We start from the raw sequence: 21,967 nt of genomic DNA on the forward strand, positions 1-21,967 counted from the left end.
ATTGAAAATATCCTTTTCAGCGTCGATTTGTCAAAGATTGACACTACCTACGCACTATGAAAACGCCTCCAGTGTCAATTCATAAGCTGAAGGAAATTGCCAATAACAGTTTACTTATAGATTATTCCATAAAGGGTAAATTTTCGTAACACAAAATGCAGAACATCCTTCAACTAAACCAATAAATATCTTAACAATGTGTATATCAGTTAATTGTTGCAATGTGTCCCTATTGTAAGTGATACGTCTTAAAGGGGGCACAAACTGGAGTATGGAAATTGTGGCTTCAATTTTGCAGCATATTTATAACATACTCGTAGTATTGTACTTAGTGAGGCATATTTAACTTATCACTTGCAATTGCAATTGACTTAACACAAATATGGTATTAAGGTAGAACTTATAAGCTATCAGATGACGTAATTAATTATACGTATAAAACTGCCAAGGGTAACCCTACCATGGATCATCTATACTAAAAATCTCAGTAGAAAGTTGTAATGTCATAGAAGGCATACATCAACATAATAACCTAGAATAATTTTAATCGAGATTGTATGGAAGTGTTTTCACTTGAGTAAGAAGCCTGTCAAACTAGCTTGTGCCACTTTCAAACTCAACATACGAATGAATACATAAACTAAACCATAGATTTTGATGTCACTGAATAATGATAACATGAATTGATATTCTTAAAGGCTGATAAAGAGGAGAAAGTCCGATTGGTCAAGACTGTAGATTGCCAGGGGAAATACGAGAATAAGCAATATCAGAAGGAAGATATGGGAAAATTTGAATGGAATAAATCGACAAAGAGAACAAAAGGCAAGATAAGACTAGAAGATTATATTTAAGAAATTATTCTTAGATAACATCAACATTTCTTCTTCATTCAGCCAAGAATAAAAACCTATACTCTTAGAAGTCTTGTCACTTTCAGTCGAAGATGAGAAGTGACAGCACCCTCAAGCAACGATTATATTCAGGCTGAATGAAGAACATATATGACACTACATCTGCGCCAGGATAATTTGTGAATATTCATGAAAGGTAACTTTTAACATTTAACTCGTGTCTTGAACACTAGAGAACCAACAATGCGGACGTCGTAGAACGGCCAGGGCATACATTGCGTTTGTTTTGTTCAAACACATTCAACTTGGCTTGCATGAGGTATGAGTGCCCTGTTATGAGCAAACCTTATACGTATGAATTTGCGTCTACTAGTATGATGAAAATAGCGAATGTAGATCATATGGACACTGTGAAATTGACAACTGAGTAGATTGCACCGAGAAATGAACAAAGATATATATTCTATCGTGAAATTGACATAGAAAAAGTGCAGTGAGAAAATGACAAGCATGTGTAAATTAGAGCGAAATTGAGTTTGAAGTTTGCGATGAGACATTGTGATTTAAGTAGTTCATGTCCATTGATGTCATGGAAGTCAAAATATATACAGTGAGAACTGTCACTTGCCTGTTTAGCTTTCTTGTCCGGAACCATATGCCGAATGAGTACCTCGGTATGTTTGACAAGCTTATCCAGATTATGTAGAATTCGATGATTAGTTCTCTCACATATAAAGTAAACTTTAACGTCTCTCTTTTTCTTACTTTTATTCAGTGAATTTGATGTGTACTTTGGTCTTTTACCTCCCACACACCCTCCGTTGTGTGATTTGGAGTTACTATTCACCCCCATACGAGTCCAACTGTTCATTTCATACTGTTCCGGTTCATTCCTGTTTCTTTGATTGGAATGGAAATATACATTTTCACTTATAGTGATTTCTTCGGAGTTCAACGCCCTGTACGCATCAGTTGTCTTGACAGGCCGCGCTGACCTAACCTTGACCAACAACAATTTGGCGAGTCGTCCAAGGAAGACTGTCTTTGCCCATTCGGGTACAGGTTTCGCTGAATCCCCTCTACTGTATATCCGGGATACAAGAGTGGTGAGGGCGACCGAAAGTCCTATTAGACCCATACTGAAGATAAGGTAGACCGTAACAAGCGGCAGTTCCAGTGACGTAGCGGGCAATAAGTCAATCACAAGAATATTGAATACGTAGATCGTTAAAAGTAAGGAGATACTAAGGCTTACTTTGTCGGATGACATCGAGGGCAAACAAAAAACCACAACTGTAAGAAGCGAAACAACTACACAGGGAAGTATCAGGTTAACAATATAATACAAAGGCTTACGCCTTATATCCATCGTAATAAGAATCGTAGTAAAGGTGTCGTCAACACCTTGGAAATGTTTAGCAACAGCAGTTGCGTTAGAATCTATAATGTCCCACTCAACATTTGGCAAATAGTTCTCGAGTGTCGCATTGTCTTGACCGGCAAAGAGTCTCACTTGGCCGTCTAAGTAAGCCCATTGTCCGAATTCAAAGTGACATTGCTGTTGGTCCACAGGAAAATATGTGATATCCATAATACATGGCGTTCTTAGTATAGCTGGTGTAACTTTCAACACTGTACCGTCTGGAAATATGTTGAGATTGAGTCCAGCCAAGTGGATTCTTGGGTAGCCTTCGTACTCGTTGTCATCACTAAAATCAAACAGAATAATTATTCAAAAATTAAAATAACATTGTTAGTTTGGTGTAATAATCATAGTTGGCAGGGCATTTAAGGGGTTTAGAGTACCCATATGGATGACGAATGAGTCCTTGTTTGTAACTCAATAAATTGTCAAACATTTAAAAAGGTGTAAAATGTTTGTTATTGTACTTACAATGACACGCTTTTTAGACATTTTCTATCTTTTTGCACTTTTTAAAGTTACAAACAAGGACTTGGTATATGTTGTTTCACTGAATGTTCAAATAAAAAAACACAGTAGAGTTGTTTTTATGGATAAATAAATTCAAAATAAATAAATAAATAAATAAATAAATAAATAAATAAATAAATAAATAAATAAACAAATAAATAAATAAATAAATAAATAAATAAATAAATAAATAAATACCCAATTGTCATTCATATAACCACCTAAATGCACAACGAATTGTACCAGATTATTTTATTCTTGAATTCTTACAATAGTTATCTCTAGGTCATATCTTAGCACAGACTCTAGAACAAGTTGAGAAGTCATCATATGAAAACCCTGAAGTAAGGTCAAATACATTTGACTTCACCCTTGCAAGAAACATCTCCAATGCTGGTTTATTTTGCTAGATCAAATTCTTGTCACGGATTCTTCTTGCAGAAACGGGGCCTTACAGTTACCGGGGTATATTGTTCTTCTGCTTGTTACAGTGTCGTCGTGGGTCTGTTGTTGCATAAATCGGAATTTCCTTGTATGAGAAAAAAACTTTAGTGTAGACTTCATGAGATTGTTATAATCCCACCGGTGGTCCGCCTTTGCATACATGTCAGTTTACTATTAGTTTACTATATTTAGTGCTGACGTCACGCATTTCTTATGTCCCCAGTGTGGGTCCATGTGGGAATATGAAGACAATATGGTACAATATCAGTGTTGTTAACCTGAGCTGAATACTCGAGTTGGAAGGTTTGCCATCATGTAATACCGGGAGCTACACAGTTTTGTTTGCAATGAATTCATATGAGGCTGCATGACATGCATATATCCCTATGCAATGGTTGTATAATCTCACATATTTCGTTCATGAGTTATTTAGGAAGAGATTTACCAGAGGAATGGTTGGAAGGAATGGTTGTGTAAAACTTGTACTACACTTTCAAATACTAGGTTCATGCATTTGAACTTCGTATTGCACCAAAATTTTCATGTAGCTCAGAGAGACTGAACGTTTGTACAGATGAGCTTTCATCATACTTTCAAATACTGTTTGATAACAATAAAGAGAATATTATCGTTCAAATCACTCAGATGCACACACACACATACATGTATGTATGTATGTATGTATGTATGTATGTATGTATGTATGTATGTATGCATGTATGTATGTATGTATGTGTATGCATGCAATGTGTGTATGGATGTATGTGCGTGTGTGTTCGTGCATGTATACATGTATGTGTGTGTGTATGTGTATATATATGCAAGTATTTGCGTTTGTATAAGGTGTATATTGTTCGTGTTTTTTTTCTATAAGTCTTTTTACAATATGTCTAGGTGGAATGACGTCACTATATTGTCACGTGATGCATTTGTCCCCATATAGCCAATAAATCGACCTACGGTAACACAATCAACGCATAGGCGACACAAGTATTGATCCTTAATATAGATCATTTTATTTTATTTATGGTTCAATTGTGACTTCATTGGTTGAGTAAAATCTTGTAAAATGTATATAGACCTGTATTGTGATGGCTAACGATAAATTTGTCTTGCTGTGTACTATGACGAACGCCCGATAAAATGTGGAATTACCTAAATCGATTGTTGCTGGTTTATGCATTAGTAATATAGTGTCATTTTGGAAATCTTTCACAGTTTTGAGAATCAGTGTCTGAGGTTGTGACATGCTTTGATCGCTTGATTTACTCTAGGATTGTTTAAACATATTTTAGGACATTTGTTATTAAATCCCCATTCCATTATTCTTGATGTTTACTTACTCAGAAACAATCTCATGTCCTGCATTTAGGATTTGAATCATGTCATATTTCAACTTTCCCATCATGTATGTATGTATGTATGTATGTATGTATGTATGTATGTATGTATGTATTTATGTGTGTATGTATATATGTATGTATGTATTTATGTATATATGTATGTATGTATGTGTGTATGTATGTATGTATGTATGTATTTATGTATGTATGTATGTATGTATGTATGTATGTATGTATGTATGTATGTATACATATATATGTATGTATGTATGTGTGTATGTATGTATGTATGTATGTATGTATGTATGTATGTATACATATGTATGTATGTATGTATGTATGTATGTATGTATGTGTGTATGTATGTATACATATGGATTTCATTAGATAGTCAAATAGTAATAGAGTGTGAGGCGGCAACCGTGACATATGCATGTAGGTAGGTAGGTAGGTATGTAAGCATGTACGCACGCACACATACACGCATATATGACAAGTAGTACAACTCAGCAAAATTGATATACACACGAGACACGAGGATTAATTTTCAAGTTCTTTCAAGTGTAGACTCTATTTGTTGCCAGACACTTTATTACCCAGCCATCAGTAATCAGGATTCTATCGACCTTCTACTCCTCATCTAAAAACAGATTACACACCCATCAAGGAAGTATGGGGAAATTAGATTTGGAGTAAGAGAGAGCGCTTCAATAGAATCTAATCGGCACAAAATAACCCATTGCACTCTAAAGAGAGAAAAAAGTAAGCATTTAGTCACGGTGAATTACATTCCTAAATTAATTAGGGTTTTTAAACTAATCAATTACGTGTGACAGCAGGCTCCATATCCATTATAGCACTGTTATTACAAAATATTTAGAAAAAAACACGAAAGATGTTGTCTAAAATACCATTCCAGTGTCGTGGTGTAAGCTATCGCAAGATTCTCTGAATGGCGAGAGAAGAGAAGCTATGGCAAATGAATACTGGGGCAATGGCTGGATAAGTCGTGTTCAACTGATCGTGGTCCATTAAATGCTATCATCCGGTAAGTTAACTCTAAATTGACACATTGATTTCCCTTTATTAGAGGCACCAGTTTAGCAACAAGTTTTGGTACTTGAATTGAGCGACATTATGTCTATCAAAATGTATAGTGCTCTTTCGCCTTCCATTAGAAGGACTATCGGGCCAATTTTCAAGCTTTTCGCAGACTGAAGAATCGTTAATCGTATCAAATCTAAAATTAATAACTTTGTTTGGGAATTCGCGTGTTCGTTATTGCACTAGATTGCTCATTCAATTCTAATAACAAAGCCATAATGCATGAAATAGATCGAAGTGGACGAATAGGGTACGTCTCGAAAACAAACAGCGCCACCATAGTCAAGGTAGACGGTCATTTCACCTTTGACTTCATTCACATATTAAAGAAATGTCAATCACACACAAAAAAACTCATTAGTTTTAAATTATCAATGACTCACTTATGAACTACACCTATTATCTCGTCCGTCAGAGGAAGAACATATTTGAAATATTGCGATCATTATGAATATTTAGAAAGGTTAACGACGAGTTCTAGTCAGAACATGAACCCCATTGACTTCATGAACCACGCCATTTTGTTTTGTTCCTTTTTATGATTGCCAATTTAAGACTCATGTCATAACTACATTTTGGTTGACTTTAATCAAAATGTATATCTGAATACAGTGAACCTGGTTAGGAATTATATTATTTGCTGTATATCAAATATTTATGCTTAATAAGGAGATCTTGTCAGGAAGTGTTTCATTTTTTCTTAATAAGTTCAATTTAAAGCATTTTCAAGCCAAAATATTGCATAAGTTCTCCGGTTCAATAAATTTTCTCACATCTACGCTTTAATTTAGTCTACACTGACTAATTTTGTCGTCTGTTTAATAATCGTCGTGATAATGACTTAAATTTGATCATATATATCTGTGAGATTTTTTCAAGAGTCGAGTGAGCACTCTATATTTTTCATACTCGGTCTAGGATGTAGGGTCTATGCAAATACCAAACGACGTACTTCTGTTTATGGCTTAATATTTTGCAAATGCCATTGACTGAATTTTCTTCTGCGATAAAGTTCAAAATTTCAATAACAGTATCACTTCATTGACAATGACAAAATATTGACTAGTGTCCCAAATAACGCTTCTTTTGTGTGAAATGTTCTGAACAACATTTCAAATGAATGCATTTGTAGTCTCCACAGGAACAGCACTCCATTTGTGATTTTTTTTTTCAATCGACTTTTTTGTTATGTCTGCACCATGCGTGGTCGAATTTTAAAGTAATCAGTATGAATTATTTCGATTGATATGCACTTCAATCAGATGACTCTTAGACGATTTTTTATGAATAGTTTATGTCGAGTTCTCCTGCAGGTATAATAGCTTTTATGCAAATCATGTCCTTTATGCAAATCATGGCAGTACTAATTTCGTTCGGTCATGGAAATTTTTTTCTACCAGAAAATGGATATGCAGACGACAACGTTTGCAATACATTTTGGCGGCACAGTCGTGGGGTTTTGTAGTTAAAAGGTTGAATGTCGAGTTTCACCTCTTTCAAATGTCATATACAAGAACAACATAGGACCAATAAACCAGAGGTAAAAAATAAATTCACATATTTGAAATAAATGTGTAGGTGTTGCTCTTCATTACGTATGTAGGCGTTATGTTTTTAAAAAGAAATACGGAAGGAATGAAACTATTCTCCACCCACAGGAGGACACATGAGGGCTTCCTGAGCCATCTGATTAATTGGTTCTATCTATATACGTCCTCTGCTGTGAATAGTGATCGGCGGTATTAGATTGCCCTAAGTGTAACTACCAAGAGACCAAATTGAAAGAAAAGCAACCGCAGATGGTCAAATTTTGCAACAAAAGAGAAGAAATCTATAGTTGTAGATACATGCATCTGCCTAATTAGACTACGGAAATGTTTTGTTCAATTGGGGGGAAGTATTGACGGTTGTATAGATTAAGAAACCTAGACTCTATATTTACTTCCTGTTGTTTCTACCATTGCTTTTGCTGTTTTTCATAATTTGAAATTAAAGTTATCACAGTATAGCAAGAAAATATATTGCTCGACGTCGACTTTGTGTCACAAATACCTCGTTTGTAACACTGTATGAACAGACAAAATGCTTTGAGGTGAGATCAATTCAGTGTATGAGGAAAAACTAATTTCCTTTAGTTTTTTTTTAGTTTTTTTTTTTTGGGGGGGTGAACCATTTTAGTTCTCATCCTACAAAAAACGATTTTACTTTTAATTCATTCAGTCTTGTACCTCTAAACAGCATTAGTTCCAGAGGAATTTCGTCAAATTGGTAAATAGAACAATTGTTGCGATAGTGATGCATGCCGCTACAACCTGAAATGTCAATAAAAGAGCTATTTTCCTCATCACTACATACTGGTTTTGTATTCATAGTACTACATACTAATACACAGATTTGAAATTCATTGCGTTGTCTGCGACAATTGTCAATTTGGGTCATTAGCAGGGGGTGGGGTGAGGGGTCTGAGGCTTAACTAAAATATGTAGTTTTTGTATCCAACATTGCACTATTGATCTCACCCCTTAATTATGTTATTAAACCAATTATTACAGTGAGTCATGTCAAGTAAACGAACCCCGAGGCATTCATCGATGGAGTCTTTCAAGTATACTGGTCGATTTTTACCTCCAGGCTTGCAAAGCGGAAACCAATACTATCCTTGCAGAGCATGTCATGAAAGCTCGAAGCAACACAATCCAGACTACATAACATTTATTCTGAGATACGAAGGACGTTTAAACAATGCTGCATACTATATTCGGTGCACAAACTTCCACTGTCACACGTTTTAATGTAACACACTACTGATGGCTGTAATGATATAGGAGCCACCGGGGATTCGAACACGGTCACCATATACTTATAAAAACTTGCCTTGAATTATGATATGCAGCTGTTGATGTAAATTTATTTAGTATGAACAACATAATTATAAAGAAAGATATGTTTAATCCTGATTTAGGAGTTAAAATCTAATATTTTCTTTAGGTTTGACCCAGGAACTACATTCTTTTTTTAATTGAATATCACTGTTGCTTAAAAATGTCGGGTGGGGACGTCATGAATTTCTTTCTGATACTAGCTTGTTTACATATTACTAAAGTGAAATCTCCATAATTCCTTTGATAAATCTTTCATTACATCATCACGTACTTAATCAGCAGGAAAATACAACTTACCATCACGTACGTAGTGAGCAGGAAAAGACAACTTATCATAGCTGGGGTTCACCATGCATGATTTTAACTATAACTTAACATGTAATGCTTTAGTCACTTTTAAGTTACAACATTATTGTTCAGATCAGTGTGTGGCCGTCCACCACTAAATCGTCACGTGTCGTTACTTACGAATTGAGCACATGACATTAAGTAGGCGAGTCGCTATACACCACTTTCTACATAGCTAAAATAACAACGGAAATGTGTTCACACATTTTCATGTTTTGTTTAAAGTCATTTTAATCGATTCCGGTGATATGATTTCCATAAACAATTTAATTACATTCACATGACATGTTCTTTATTTCACAATTACTTTAGTCAACCTGGAAGTACCCGGCCTATATAGTTTGCATACTGACCTAAAAATCCGACAGTGCTAAAGTTAACGTGGTACGGATCCGGAGTTAACATTGTAATTTGTCATTGCTAACTGCTTGCCATGTCCACAGCATTTACCATGCAACACATCGCAGGGGGTTACATAGCTGTTTCCACAATTTAGTTGAAGCATTGACAAATCTAGTTTTTATATATATTAACCTCTTCTAATACCACTAGAACATGTAGCCCATGGGCCAAACGACGTTACCACTCCCCGTCATTCCCACTCTGCGACATGGTATCTTTGTTCATTGAAGTCTGCTAAACAAGGTAAAACTGTTAACAGTGAATATGTTGCGATGAATTACGTGTTTGGCCTCTATTTCAATTCACATGCTTTGCTTGAATATGTTGGGATGAATTACGTGTTTGGCCTCTATTTCAATTCACATGCTTTGCTTGAATATGTTGGGATGAATTACGTGTTTGGCCTCTATTTCAATTCACATGCTTTGCTTGAATATGTTGGGATGAATTACGTGTTTGGCCTCTATTTCAATTCACATGCTTTGCTTGAATATGTTGGGATGAATTACGTGTTTGGCCTCTATTTCAATTCACATGCTTTGCTTGAATATGTTGGGATGAATTACGTGTTTGGCCTCTATTTCAATTCACATGCTTTGCTTGAATATGTTGCGATGAATTACGTGTTTGGCCTCTATTTCAATTCACATGCTTTGCTTTATAGCGCTAAAAAGGTAGATGAGAGGGGTAATGTAATATCTTCCAAAGGACGCAAACAATCACGATTTTACAAAACCCCTTGAATATATAGGAACCTTAGACAAATTCCTTTCTTTTAAGTTAAACGTTAACGTTTGCTAAGCTTACGTTAAGAAATACAATTCTTACAGGTTTTAAATAATTGGATTGATCAATATCTTTGTGGAAAATGACAGAAGAATTACCTCGAAATATTTTGTCTTACCATAATGCAATAATACACTATAATAATACATTATAAACCCATTTCCATCCTCTCTACCAGAGTATGTGATTTACTCCTGCCCTCCCCGCACATTAGCATCGTCAGTCACCTGAAACCACCTAATACCGCTAAGACAATTTTGTATCACGGACATTTAATGAGAGATGAAGTAAAATGTTGAATAAAAACGAGCTCGAAATTTGACTACCAGTAATAAGTATTCTTATATGCTGTCACGTTGTATAAATATTTTAACGATAAAAGCTACTTAAGGTATCTCAGACAAGCCGAAGAGCCACTTTAAGAAATCCTTGGTTGAATATGATTCCCAATAGAATCATTGCCTATATGTTAGGATTATTCTTCAACTCGCCGGCACATAATTCATGTCACTTTTATTTATCCTTCAAAACATGGGGTTTTACGGTCACTATGTGTGTCTGTATCAACTTACCGCCAAAAATACACCATGGTTTTAGAATCGATGCCGGTAAACCTGACGCAAAACGCTGTCTGACTCAACAAACATCTTATTCACATTGCTACATTTTGTAGCCTGACGTGTCTCTAGCCTGCTTGCAGAAATACACTCTGATGCCAGAAAATCAGAACCATTACCTTTACTACTGTCTACTCAACAAAAGTCACCTTTTTTACGATTACTACATTTTACAGGTTTACAGAACAATTTACAAGATTTGGCACATTTCATAGCCTGGCTAATCTTTAATGGTAAAGAATCTTTGTAACTACGTGTTATTTACGTGTGATACCATTGTCTTATGTTACATTGTGATTGGTTTGTTCTGATTAAGTATGCAGTCAGAATGTGTTTGTGCACTGATGTCGACACAGACTCAGGCAGATGCGAATAAAAAAGCCAGAATAATCTCTTCCTACCCCTGCTGTAAATTTTGACTGCAGCCTAAGGCACTGTTATTAGCAATGTCGGAATAATCATTAAAGTAAACATTGCATCATTTTAAATTGTTTAGCGATGTTCTGCTAAATTAAAGTTTGCTAATTGAAAACTATAATAAGTAAGAGTACTGTAAAGATTAATGTCAGACTAGGACACATCCTGTTTCGGGTTTGTTGGCTACAACTGTATCTTACGCTTACACCTACAAGTAATGTCAGTTATGTAATTAAATTCACGAAACGTGAAGCAAAACGTAGTCTGGCTCGAAAAATCTTACTAACACGACTATGATTTATAGTCTGGCCCAATAAAAATCATACCAACACTGCTACAATTTATCGTCTGGATCAACATAAATCTCAACAAATTAACAGTTACGATGCTTACCTTTTATCGTCTGACGAAAAAAAATCTTACTAAAACTGCTACATTGTATCGTCTCTGTTGCTAAGATTTGTGTTTAGCCAGAAGATAAAATGTAGCACTGTTGATACGGTTTTTTGTTGGAACAGACGATAAAATGTAGCACTGTTGATAAGATTTTTTGTTGGAACAGACGATAAAATGTAGCACTGTTGATAAGATTTTTTGTTGGAGCAGACGATAAAATGTAGCACTGTTGATACGATATTTTGTTGGAACAGACGATAATATGTAGCACAGCAACAGTAAGATTTTTGTTGAGACAGACGACTTTTCTGTAGGGTTTCTTGACTTCATTAATTTTGGAGAATGTTTGGGAGTCTTCCTTTTCTGATAATTGCTATGCCTTGTGCTTATATGATAAAATACTTATTTTATTCTACTTACCGAACCACATTTTATGACCTCTAGTTATTGAGTTATGCTTAGCATCTGACTTAGGCAATTATATGACAATTGGACGATATAAGTTTTAAGTGCACCATGACATGTGTCATTAACACTAGAATCATACTTAAAATGCTTCTTGAATAAACCTGTCAACTCTCTCGTATGAGTTTATACACACTTCAAAGCAAATATTAGTAATAAGGTACATGATATTAGATGAGTTTATGTATGTGTTTATTAGTATAAAAATGTTCTTCTAAGATGTTTGATTGTTCTATCTTATGTGGTACAATCAGTCTGCATGTGGAAGTTATAGCTAACATGATGTAGACTTGGTGTGTTTTACACATTTAACATGACATGTTATACACACCCACAGACAACTTCTAATGCAAAAGAAACAATTGCACAGGTGTCGTGTACAGTGTGGATGTAGAAGTGGACAAGTTGAAATGTTGATTATCAGTTAGAAAATAAACAATTGTAGCCATTTCAATCATTAAGTCCATCTGTAATGTTTTCATTAGAAGCCTGTTTTCACTGCACTGTGAAAGAATAACCATGCTTATCAGTATTTAATGTGATGGGTAAAAGATCTTGCTGTGTTTATTGTGTCTCTGTTATTGTTAATCTAGAGTTGAAATGTGTATATCTTTCTGTCAAAAACGTAATATCCCATGAGTAAAACAACAAGCCTACATCATTTTATCTGTAGTGTTCGAGCTGTAATAATTCAACTCAACTGTATGTAGTAAGTTCATCTTGAACTTTAATACACAAACGACATTTCCAAACTCAAACAAATTTAAATTCAAAAGAGCATTTTCAGCTAGAATGTGTATAAACTATTCTTCCTGAACGCAGGCTAACTGTTCTGCTTAGTACGGTTCATGACTCCTTGTACATACCGCCCTTGCCATTTCCGACGTGATCGAAAAATTAAACTCAAATTCTGTTCTGTATATAGTATTAGTTACTATGCACTTGAGTCAATATTTCAATTTTGAATGATGGCTCATTCTACTTTACTTTCGAACACCCCCCCCCCTTCATTACAATATTCAGTTTTGTTCGAACAAAGCATTGATCTCAACGATTCTCAATACTCTATATATAACAAAGAGTAAAATAGGCATTGCTATTAAACACGGTCAGCCTCACTAGTGTAGGTACAATAAAAACATTGCACTTTCACCTTACTTTGTATATATGGTCATCGGCAGGGACACCACGTCAAGCGTGTGCTTTAGAGTCCCATGGAAACTAGTCTACACAATTATATTACTTTTCTCATCAACGAACACATCAAAACAAGTTCGATAGCTTTTTTTAAAGTACACACACATCAAGCTCATGACAATGAGGACGTATGCCATGTGTCATTTATGCTTCAAATAATGTTTGTAAATAACTGAATTTCGAGTACCATTATGAAGATAATAAGAAAAGCAAACACGTGTGTACGACGAGAAACGAAAATGTAGACCAGAGTGGCCGTCAAGTATTTACATAATGAGTATGTCGAAGAGTATATATTCATCAAAAGTTATATCAGTTAAACGTGTGCTTGGGTTTACAGTTGCCGTTGGCTGAAATCAAATTAAAGGCAACCTTTTAGTAAACCTAATAATATTGTTTGTTTAATTTGACAGATGACTTATTGTTAATATGTTATTATTAGATTTAAATTATCAGCTGGTCTGTTTAATTCAATTACTTTAGTTACAATAATGTTTTTACAGTATTTGTTTAACTAAATATGATTACCTTTGGATAATTAAATTTGAATGTTGCTTTAACATGTCGCAATGCGTTTGATTGATTACAATAAAGACAGGTTGTCCTTGTTCTCTTGTTCTTTAACCAATGTTCAAAAAAAGGTTAGCTTATTTTATTTTTACTCCCGGTTTCCAAAAAGATGAATCAATGTTAACACATTCATTCTGAAAATAGTAGTTATTGAATACAGATGCAATATACAACACTAATCCTGACACTGGATGCAACTGTATCATTTTTATTTGAAAATGTCCTATTAGGTACAATAACTTAACTCGTAATATCATAAATCCTCAAAACTTTCATGACATGTGGCTGAACTTATTTTGTTGTAGCTGCTTAAATGATATGGTAAATAAACCAAATCAAATTGATTTTTGGGTCCGCTCCCAAAAAAGCACCCTCAATGGCATATACGATTTCCACCGGTTACTGCAATACTTTTAGATAAGATCGACCAGTGATTAACACGTACAATGTCTAATTATTTTTCAGTGAATAGTTTCCGTTTGTCTGATGGAAAAATGAAACTACAGTTACAAACTAGGGCAGTTTTAACATGTCCAGACTTAACTCGTCACTACGCTACCAACAGATAATATATAAATATAATATATATATATATATATATATATATATATATATATATATATATATATATATATATATATATATATATATATATATAACTTACCAATTTTAGTAAACATATCTTTTTTTACTTGATGAATAAACATGTCCCAGTTGCAGTTAATACAAGGCATAGTAGCGAGCTCTTGCAGACGGGGACAGATTGCATAAAATATCAATACCCATTTCAATATTATTTATTTTCCACATTTAGTCTCTTTAATCCAAATATTGACATTTCATCTTTGACCAAATAAACATACGGTTAGCGTAAAATCTTGAGAAAAACAAGATTTTGTGTTCGAATAATTGTGACGGGAATTATTCAACGGGTTAATTGTAGTCATAGATCAGATCAGATCACGATAAACAATGCGTCTTCCTGCGTTGGTTACTGTGTGTGTTACTACAAATGATAACCTACCATTATCATGGCAACTTTATCGAGGAAGACTGACAGCAGTCGCTGACATGTGCGAGTCCTAAGCATCCTACTTTATACAATTTGATATACAACAACAAAATCGATTACATATACACTTCAGAACTTGGATAAAAACACTATTTGGGAAATGGAAATACGATGAGGTTCTATACAAACGTACTACACATTGACTATTGTAGTCAACTCTGGAATGTGTCTTTTAATTACGTGACGAGCCTGCCAACAACGATGAGAACTTCACTCTTTGTGCAATTCTGACTCGCTAGATATTTTAAAAGGAATGACGAGTTCATTGCCTCAAAGTATTAACCATATAACATATGTATAATAATCCCTGATTCTTATTTCAAAATTAACATAGCAACCCGACCACTACCACACCGTTGGCAAATCAAAAATTTATATATGATAATGACCTATGTTATTTCAGCTAGGCATTCAATCGCTCAAACGTTCTACATTTAGAAGTGACAGTTATAATATCACATTTTTATTAGCCGTGACTTCAGTTTGTCCGAAAAGGATATTGCCCTGCTTTTTAAATTAACGGATGGATGATTTATCCTAGCTGGACAATATGAAAGCAATCGCCCTTAACACAATCATTGACCTGATCTGACCTTTTTGCTTGTAACCACAACGTCAATGAATCGTGTGTGGATTATTAATGACGAACTTCGTCTAAAGCTTAAATGTTTGTTTAAGTGGAAACACTAGGGGCGTACAAGTGTGCGACGACTTTTATTTAAAATGAAAAGCAGTTGAGTAGACAGAAAATGTCGTCTGGCGCGAATAATTCTCACTGACTTTGATATATTTGGCATGACAAATACCTTAACAGTGTAGTTCAAAATAATCGTCTGCTTCAAAAGAATTTTACAGCACCATTTTATTGTCTGGGTTGACAAATATATCATTGAAGTGGCAGAAGTTGAGTTCATAACTATTTTCACTTATCTGTAAATAGTCACAGGATACTCAGATGAAACTATTCAAGAATAATGGTAATGTCGATTCACGGCTTCTATGACATTGCAATCAATGTTCTGGCATTGTTAGAACAGTTGGTTGCATAGTAGGGGTCCATGCATATTTTTATAGGCATAATAAATTATATCATTTGATCATTTACAAGTTATATCTTAATATCAGGTTTTAGTTCAGTCAATTATAAGTGATGGTTAAGTATACATCAGTAAGTAGAATACAGTGAGTACATCCTTGAAAACATATAAACTCATCTTGTGACTCTTTAGTCTTATCTTCTGGCTCGAAAATGTATTTCTTCTACTTGCACCCAATTGGCAGGTAGGAGTAATCAGTGTGATTAGCATATGCAAATGAGCCCATCAGCCAATCATGAGTCAGTAAATAAAACTCATGCACCAAACTTTCAGCGAAATATAAACCACACCGATCAACAGTAAGAAAAGAAAGAAAATGTGATAACCGGTATGGGAAAGAATAGACGGGAAGTAAGACACCAAGTTTATTAAACTTTCGCTACACTGTATCAAATATATAACCATGTTTTGACTTGTATGAACTAGGTCAATATCACACACTAGTAGCCCAGCGGTGAAAATACTAGCCGAGTAACCGTAAACATGAAGAAAGCAGAGAAACATCGATTTGCTGTGCTCATAGCAGAAGAAATTGAAAAGAAAGTGGCGAAAGAGAATTCCAGAAAACAAAAAAAATAATACAAGTATGGGTGTAATACTATTAACCACGTAGGTCAAGAACCTTCCAAAACAAGATCAGACTACAGCTATGAGTTACAAAGTAACATTTTTCTTGTTTACCGGGACGCGGGGATTCATTTACCGGTATCGGTCAACACATGCAGAAGTTTTGAGATTTAGGCAAAGCAAATTTTACGTTGAACGGAGAATACGAGACAGCCAATGATTTGTCTATGGGCAGACTCTTATTGAAAGAGAAACATGTTTGCGGTATATCATGCAGCAATCAATGATAAGTCTATGAGTAAAACATGTATGAGTTAACGCTAAGCGGATTGTCTCTTGGGTACAACATAGATACCGTCCCCAGACACCATAGTGGTAACTGTGAGTACTTTTAACTACACAGAAAAAATTATGTCCTAAAAACATATAAATTCTGCATGTGCCCATTTAATCTTATATTCCTACACGTTATATCGTCTGGCACGATAACAATTCAGAAGTAAAAATGGTCATAATTTATTTAAAAAACCAAATGGAATCCAAAAGATTAATGTTGTTACAATGTATATGAATTGGCGACAGTCTGCTAAACTAATAGCTGCTGACTCTAAAAATTGAAACAATGCTGGTGATTGTTTGTTGCGTCAGACAAAGTATCAATTTTCGAAAGATTGTTCTCGCGCCTGTCGTTAAAATGTGATAAATTACGTTAGTAAAGTTTTTGTAGCGCCAGTCTACGATTTATTCATATGCAACCGCTATGACCCAATATCAATTGGGGTAAGTCTTTGGGTGTGATGCTCATATAAATAGTGACTATGAAACAATAAAAAAAGGAATTATTCGTTTGAAAGTCTGAAATCCTTTCTCATAGTCACATAGGTAAACGTGACCATGACTTGCATTATCACGCCATAAACAGTCTAGAATGTTTTCTATTCCTCTAAACGTTGTGTTTTATGAACATTACTTTCATTTACGATTATAAGATCTATAATTGTGTTTAAACGCTACATTGAATACTTCCTTCCGAAAAACAGAACTGCCATTTTTTCGGATAGCTACGAGTCTATGTGGGTATACTTAAAAATCTTAATGACCGTTCTGTTGTAATTGGTCACTGCATTCCGTTATTATATTCCTTTGAAGATACCGATCAAATTTAAGCTTTGAGCAACTCTTTACCGGACAATCTATTTTATGTACATTTTCAAAGATAAAGAGAATTGTAGCTCTTAATATTTCCTGTTGAAATAGTCAATTGCACTCTCATCACAAAGGACAACCTATAGCCTAATGGTGTGTACTTTTTGAACTCACCTTAATAACACATAATTATTGTACTTTCATATTTTTAATGATACAGGTCTTCACACACCTAAGTACAGAAATACTTTGAACCAGTCGTCGCTGAAGTTTGATGATGCGAAACTTTGAAATAGTTTGCCAGGCGAAATACTACCTAGAAGTTATTTAAGAAAGAAATACCAACACTTTCTTCTCAAAAAAAAGTAATACGTATTGTATATACATACCAGCTCTTTCGTGTACGAGACTTGGTAATTAATGTTTGGAGGGGGAAGGAGATTGGGATGGGATATCCTTTTTTTTCTTTTGATTATTATATACTTGGTAGTTATCTGAGTGCCAAGACTCGATTAGTTTAGCTGTGATTATTTTCTAGTTTCCCTCCTACTATTTGGATGCATGTACGTGTCCAAAGCTACTTGCTGGATATATGATTTGTTGCCCTGTCATTTTTAAGTAAATTGTGGTTCAACAAATGAAAAGAACTGAACGTGAATACCTTCCTTATATTATTCCGTGCTTCATGTCAGACTATATATGTAATACCACTAACGTTTGTTAGTATGAAGAGTCAGAATGGGTTAATAAGAAAAGATCAAATTTTGCATTTTAGGTCCTGTACGACATTCTAAGTCAATCCTTTAGGACATATTCAAATTCCCCTCATGGATGAATATATTAGTCTTTAAGCCAATTCTCTCCAGACATGCCAAAGGTCTTTATCCCACGATATGAAGACTACACTTGTGTACGAGCAAATCTTTGTCAACTAGACTCAGGGTTCCAAATTTACGAATGATAATACGTTCAGGAACAAATATTGAAGGTTTAGCGCATGGGGAAAACATTCATCTTACATGGGCTTCTCTTAGGCATCTCTCTTACACGGGCTGGGCTTCTCTTAGGGCATCGATACGGTTCTAATATATCACATTTAAAGAAAGTTGATTGAATTGTCTCTCACACAGGTCCCTTAACTAGTTTCTGTCAACTTGTAAAATTGAATGATTGACGTGCATAGCCATCCGATGCGTGAATCAATGCCACTTTGCTGAAACAAAGCTGGTAAAACCGGATCCATTAGTTAAAAATCGCATTTATAAAAGTTATGCACAGATGAGGGAGCATATAGAGTTACAAAGGGTGAAAGTATAGTTATACGTGCGAAGACTACTGACAAAACACCATTTTATAGGGTGTCAGACGTCGCTAACGTTCATGTGAGTTATGTATCATGGACAAACCGAACCTTGCACGGCTTAAAAAGTAATAAAAACCACATAGGTCGAACCTTGAACAAGACTTCAATGCAAAAAGTGTCCTTACAGGAATTAGCAGAGTGGGTTCATCAACACACACACACACACACACACACACACACACATATATATATATATATATATATTACAAATTACGTTTGCCACATAATCAATATTAACTGCATTATGCATATCATCGGGTTGTCCTAGAGAGACGATGACATTTAGAATGTTTACGTCAGGTAGTTATAAAATCGAGAAGTCGTTCACTGTAAAAAAAAACGTTATTGACAAGTGCCTGTTAATAGCTTCTACGATTCAAGTAAAGTACTTCGTATGCTACTATAAAACCAGTTTAACGTTTCAGCATTGAATAAAAGTAACCATCCTTCAGATTATCTTCAATACAATTTTTTTCAAGAAATGTGTAGGTGTGTACCAAGGGCAAAGCGCCATATAAGAAGTAACGTTATTATTATTATGATTACTTGGAAAATTTTGGTGCAAATTCGGTCAAACCATTTTATCAGATCATACTGTTAAGTACAAACGTCCTACCTAGCTGTCAAGATTGCATGACGTTATCCGGTAAGGAACATTCAGTCAATCGTCTTCGATGAAAATCCATATAATGACATTTTCGTGTCAATATTGGCAAATGTTACCGACTTTATTCCATTAGGCTAGCAATGTAACAATCTTTATGGAGAAATGATAGATCTACAGGAGCATCTCCTTTTCGGATCGCACGAAGTTCTGACACGTTCTTTGTCCCAATATGCTAAAATGAAATAATGTCTTGTAAGACGTATTTGCTGTACTCTAATTAAAATATAGTATGTATGTATGTATGTATGTATGTATGTATGTATGTATGTATGTGTGTATGTGTGTATGTGTGTGTGTGTGTGTGTGTATGTATGTATGTATGTATGTATGTATGTATGTATGCATGCATGCATGACACTGACAGTTTTACGAGCTTAAATAAAAATTATGTTGCCTGGTAGCTGGCTGATCTTTGGTGTGAGAACTATCTGCAAACGAAAGTTGCCCTAACACAGCTAGATATTTGTCACCAAGAGAGTACACGCTGTACATCATCATGTATTCAATAAACCGTAAGAACTAATTTTCATCACAAATAGGGTTTTAAGTGCAGCATGACGTCATCATTATCTGATGATTTAATGTGATTGTGGTGACGGATTTCAATGATATACCATTTTGCCTCAACGGAGAGGATTTTAACGTCCATGGCGGCCAGTTACAGATGTGGATGCTACGTTTAGCTGTACTGCCAAACTAAAATGCTATAATTCCAGGGAGGGGGAGAACTGGGTTTCATTCGCAGTAGTGGTTTTCACGGCTCAGTAAAGGATATTGTAGGCAATATCTGGTGTGTACGTGAACTTCCAAGTCGACAATGCCCATTGATTCATCACACACAGTCATATGGGATCCAAGTTTTTTTGTCACTCGTCAATGGAATTATGACGAGTCATGTGACCAACCCAAACATCGGGCTGATAAATAAGTTCACAGGTGTGGACGAAAGCTCCAGTTTTTGCCGTCACTAATAATCAATTGTGTGACGTATCTCGAAAGATTAAACGTCTGTTTATATTATAGTGAACTAGCTACAGATGAGCATGCGTCAATGTACACATAATGTTGTAAACATACACATTTCCTACTACGAATTAGAGGTACTTTAGTGGCATTTTATCACAGAGAAGTTAACACTGTAAACAAATCGGCAATTGGATTAAATTTCAATAGAAATTAGAGTAATTATAATAGTTGCAGTGATGGGCTTTGAATTTACACATTGCACGTTCGAGCGTCGTTTATTGTAGAATGGTTGTAGTTTATTTGCATGATTTGGACCACAACTGTTGTGCCAATCAACCCAGCTGTATAATTATGTACTTGGTAGGGTGGAAAGTGTTATGTTGAGGCTGTAATCCGTTGCAATGGATTGTATGCTCTGTAGGGAATCCAGGACGTTATATGGATGTTGTGATGATACACTGTGGTCACAGCAACAATTGAGAAAGTCACTTTGTAAATATACATTGTTTTTATCATTCTTATCAGTTGCAAACACATACAGCTTGAATTTGCTTATGTCAGATGAAAATATTGCTTAATTAACTTTTGCATTACACACCACGAAACCAAAAAAGCCACCGGGGTTATTTGATAAGGGTCATCTCTATTAATTAAAACAGACTAGTAACGCCATATTAAGATAGTGAGTGCTATGCCAGTTGTAAATCAATTACCTGTTAAGGAGTGATGTATCAGGTGCCCAGACGTCACTTGCAGGTACAGCGATAGTTTGTAAGCCGTCATAATTGTTTGGGTTCCACGTCAATCTTGAATCGTTCCATTCCTGTAATGTATTGATAGTATAAATAAAGGGAAGTGATATACATCTAACTGCATACCAACCAATCCACCCACCTATCTACATGCGTTTGCGTACATAAATCAATCCATCCATCCATCCGTCATCCATCCATCCATCCATTCATTCATCCATCCATCCATCAAAAAAAATACACATACATACATACATACATACATACATACATACATACATGTATACATACATACATACATACATACATACATACATACATACATACTTTGATAATAGTTTAATTACTTTAATATGTACTTATCTCAAATTGTCTCTTTAAATCATCTTAAATCGGTGACATACAGTACTTTAAACTCGTTTGCTTCTGTACAACACATTATTTTAATTACTTATATTAAAATCATAGGAAACAAGAATGTTTTATATTTGCATTAGAATTCAAGTAAAACTCCATTACATGTGTTTATAATCTAATCATTGCAGTCAATCAAATACTCGTTACAATTAAATGAGACAG

General features: G+C 34.9%; 1 protein-coding gene across 2 annotated transcripts in view; it reads right to left on the reverse strand.

Moving 5' to 3' along the window:
• Positions 1–21,967, reverse strand: part of LOC144452842 (neuronal acetylcholine receptor subunit beta-4-like) — a 106,543-nt gene that overhangs the window by 2,184 nt on the left and 82,392 nt on the right. For both annotated transcript variants that reach the window (XM_078144021.1, XM_078144020.1), the window contains exons 5-6: positions 21,350–21,459; positions 1,483–2,563 (exon numbers count right to left, since the gene is read on the reverse strand). In XM_078144021.1, the coding sequence (XP_078000147.1) occupies positions 1,483–2,563; positions 21,350–21,459 (1,191 nt within the window). The remainder of the gene's footprint in view (positions 1–1,482; positions 2,564–21,349; positions 21,460–21,967) is intronic.

Source organism: Glandiceps talaboti, chromosome 23 (assembly GCF_964340395.1).
Source record: "Glandiceps talaboti chromosome 23, keGlaTala1.1, whole genome shotgun sequence".
Lineage (NCBI taxonomy): Eukaryota > Metazoa > Hemichordata > Enteropneusta > Spengelidae > Glandiceps > Glandiceps talaboti.